Source organism: Elephantulus edwardii, unplaced genomic scaffold (genome assembly GCF_000299155.1).
Source record: "Elephantulus edwardii isolate Elephantulus edwardi_28Jun2011 unplaced genomic scaffold, EleEdw1.0 scaffold00086, whole genome shotgun sequence".
NCBI classification, from domain to species: domain Eukaryota; kingdom Metazoa; phylum Chordata; class Mammalia; order Macroscelidea; family Macroscelididae; genus Elephantulus; species Elephantulus edwardii.
The window spans coordinates 3,833,204-3,835,786 of record NW_006399836.1 but is presented as its reverse complement, the minus strand read 5'-3'; the positions used below and the strand labels follow the sequence as shown (position 1 = coordinate 3,835,786).

Below are 2,583 nucleotides of genomic sequence, written 5' to 3'. Positions count from 1 at the left end.
TTGGCTGCTTTCATCAAGCAGCGGGCTGCCAAGTATACCAACTCAAATCCACAGCCTCTTCCGGGGCAGCCGGGCATGCCGCAGGGCCAGCCAGGGCTGCAGCCACCCACCATGCCAGGTCAGCAGGGAGTCCACTCCAGCCCAGCCATGCCGAACATGAACCCCATGCAGCCGGGCGTGCAGAGGGCTGGCCTGCCCCCGCAGCAGCCCCCACAGCAGCTTCAGCCACCCATGGGAGGAATGAGCCCCCAGGCTCAGCAGATGAACATGAACCACAACACCATGCCTTCACAGTTCCGAGACATCTTGAGACGACAGCAGATGATGCAGCAGCAGCAGCAGCAACAGGGAGCAGGTCCGGGCATAGGCCCTGGAATGGCCAATCATAACCAGTTCCAACAGCCCCAGGGAGTTGGCTATCCCCCGCAGCAGCAGCAGCAGCAACAGCGGATGCAACATCACATGCAACAGATGCAACAAGGGAATATGGGACAGATGGGCCAGCTTCCCCCAGCATTGGGCGCTGATGCTGGAGCCAGCCTGCAGGCTTACCAGCAGCGACTCCTCCAGCAGCAGATGGGGTCCCCTGCGCAGCCGAACCCCATGAGCCCTCAACAGCATATGCTCCCAAACCATGCCCAGTCCCCACACCTACAAGGCCAGCAGATCCCATCTTCTCTCTCCAATCAAGTGCGTTCTCCCCAGCCTGTCCCTTCTCCGCGGCCTCAGTCCCAGCCTCCCCACTCTAGCCCTTCCCCAAGGATGCAGCCTCAGCCTTCTCCACACCATGTGTCCCCACAGACCAGCTCCCCGCACCCTGGACTGGTAGCTGCCCAGGCAAACCCGTTGGAGCAAGGGCACTTTGCCAGCCCAGACCAGAATTCGATGCTTGCTCAGCTCGCTAGCAATCCAGGCATGGCAAACCTCCATGGTGCAAGCGCCACGGACCTGGGACTCAGCACCGACAGCTCAGACTTGAATTCAAACCTCTCACAGAGTACACTAGACATACACTAGAGACACCTTGTAGTATTTTGGGAGCAAAAAAATTATTTTCTCTTAACAAGACTTTTTGTACTGAGAACAATTTTTTTGAATCTTTCTTAGCTTAAAAGAATTTTCCTTGGAACACATTAAGAACTGTGCAGTAGGCGTTTGTGGTTTAAAACAAACCGGCAAGATGAACCTGAGGGATGAGAGAATAAAAAGAATCTATTTTTGTTATGGCTGGTAGCCACCAGCCCTTCCTCTGTGTGTGTGGTTCAGATGCACGCTGGGAGGAGGCTGCGGCCTGTGACGCCACCCACCCACGTGCCCCTCCTTGCACCTCAATAGGTTTTATTATTTTTTTTAAATTAATGAAAATATGTAATATTAATAGTTATTATTTACTGGTGCAGATGGTTGACATTTTTCCCTATTTTCCTCACTTTATGAAAGAGTTAAAAAAAATTTAAAAAAACATTTCTAATACCAGAGGACAAAAGGGGTTAATGTTACTTTAAAAATTACATTCTATATATATATATATATAAATATATATATAAATATATATTAAAATACCAGTTTTTTTTTCTCTGGGTGCAAAGTCGTTCATTCTTTTAAAAATGTAAGAAAAGAGAAGAAAAAAAAACCCTCCCCCTTCCTCCCCTTAAGTCAACTTTTGTGCTCCAGAAAATTTTCTATTTCGTAAGTCTGAGCGTAAAACTTCAAGTATTAAAATAATTTGTACATGTAGAGAGAAAAATGACTTTTTCAAAATATACAGGGGCAGCTGCCAAATTGATGTATTATATATTGTGGTTTCTGTTTCTTGAAAGAATTTTTTTCGTTATTTTTACATCTAACAAAGGAACAAATTGAAAAGAGGGTAAGAAACGATTCCAGTGGGATGATTTTAACACACAAAATGTCCCTGGGGTTTCTTCTTCGCTTGCTTTCTTCCTCCTTACCCTGCCCCCCCACACACACACACACACTTTCTGTAAAACTTGAAAATAGAAAGCAAAAACCCTCAACTGTTGTAAATCATGCAATTAAAGTTGATTACTTATAAATATGAACTTTGGATCACTGTATAGACTGTTAAATTTGATTTCTTATTACCTATTGTTAAATAAACTGTGTGAGACAGACACCTGCCTTCTTGTGCTTTTTGCTGGCACATCTTGACTCGGGTTGTAGCAGTTTAAATGTCTGATGCTTAAGAGTCAGAAGAAATGGTGAATTCCTTTACAGCCTCCTTAACTATTAAAAGTAACTTAATGATAGGGTTTCGTAACTTTGTCCAGAGTGAAGGGGGTAAAAAGTGTTTCCAATACAAGTTAAATGGGATTGAATTTGTATTTGCGTTTGAAGGTACTTTGTGCAGTGACCCATAAGGGTGATGTCAAGGTCTCCACTTACCCTCATGTGAAAATGAAGACTACGATAATCAGATCAGGTAGAACCAGGACTTGTTTTAAAAACATCCGGGGTGACTGCTCCAGCTGAGAAACATTTAATTGGGGAATCCCATATGATTCAAAAGAAAATGAAATGAAACCTGAAAGGAAGACTGAAGGCAATGAGACGGTGAATTCA

The 2,583-nt window shown here is 45.0% G+C and overlaps 1 protein-coding gene across 1 annotated transcript in view; it reads left to right on the top strand.

Moving 5' to 3' along the window:
- Positions 1-1,017, top strand: part of EP300 (E1A binding protein p300) — a 64,866-nt gene extending 63,849 nt beyond the window's left edge. The window contains exon 26 of the mRNA XM_006890188.1: positions 2-1,017. Coding sequence (XP_006890250.1) covers positions 2-1,017 — 1,016 coding nt within the window. The remainder of the gene's footprint in view (position 1) is intronic.
- Positions 1,018-2,583: the final 1,566 nt, after the last annotated feature.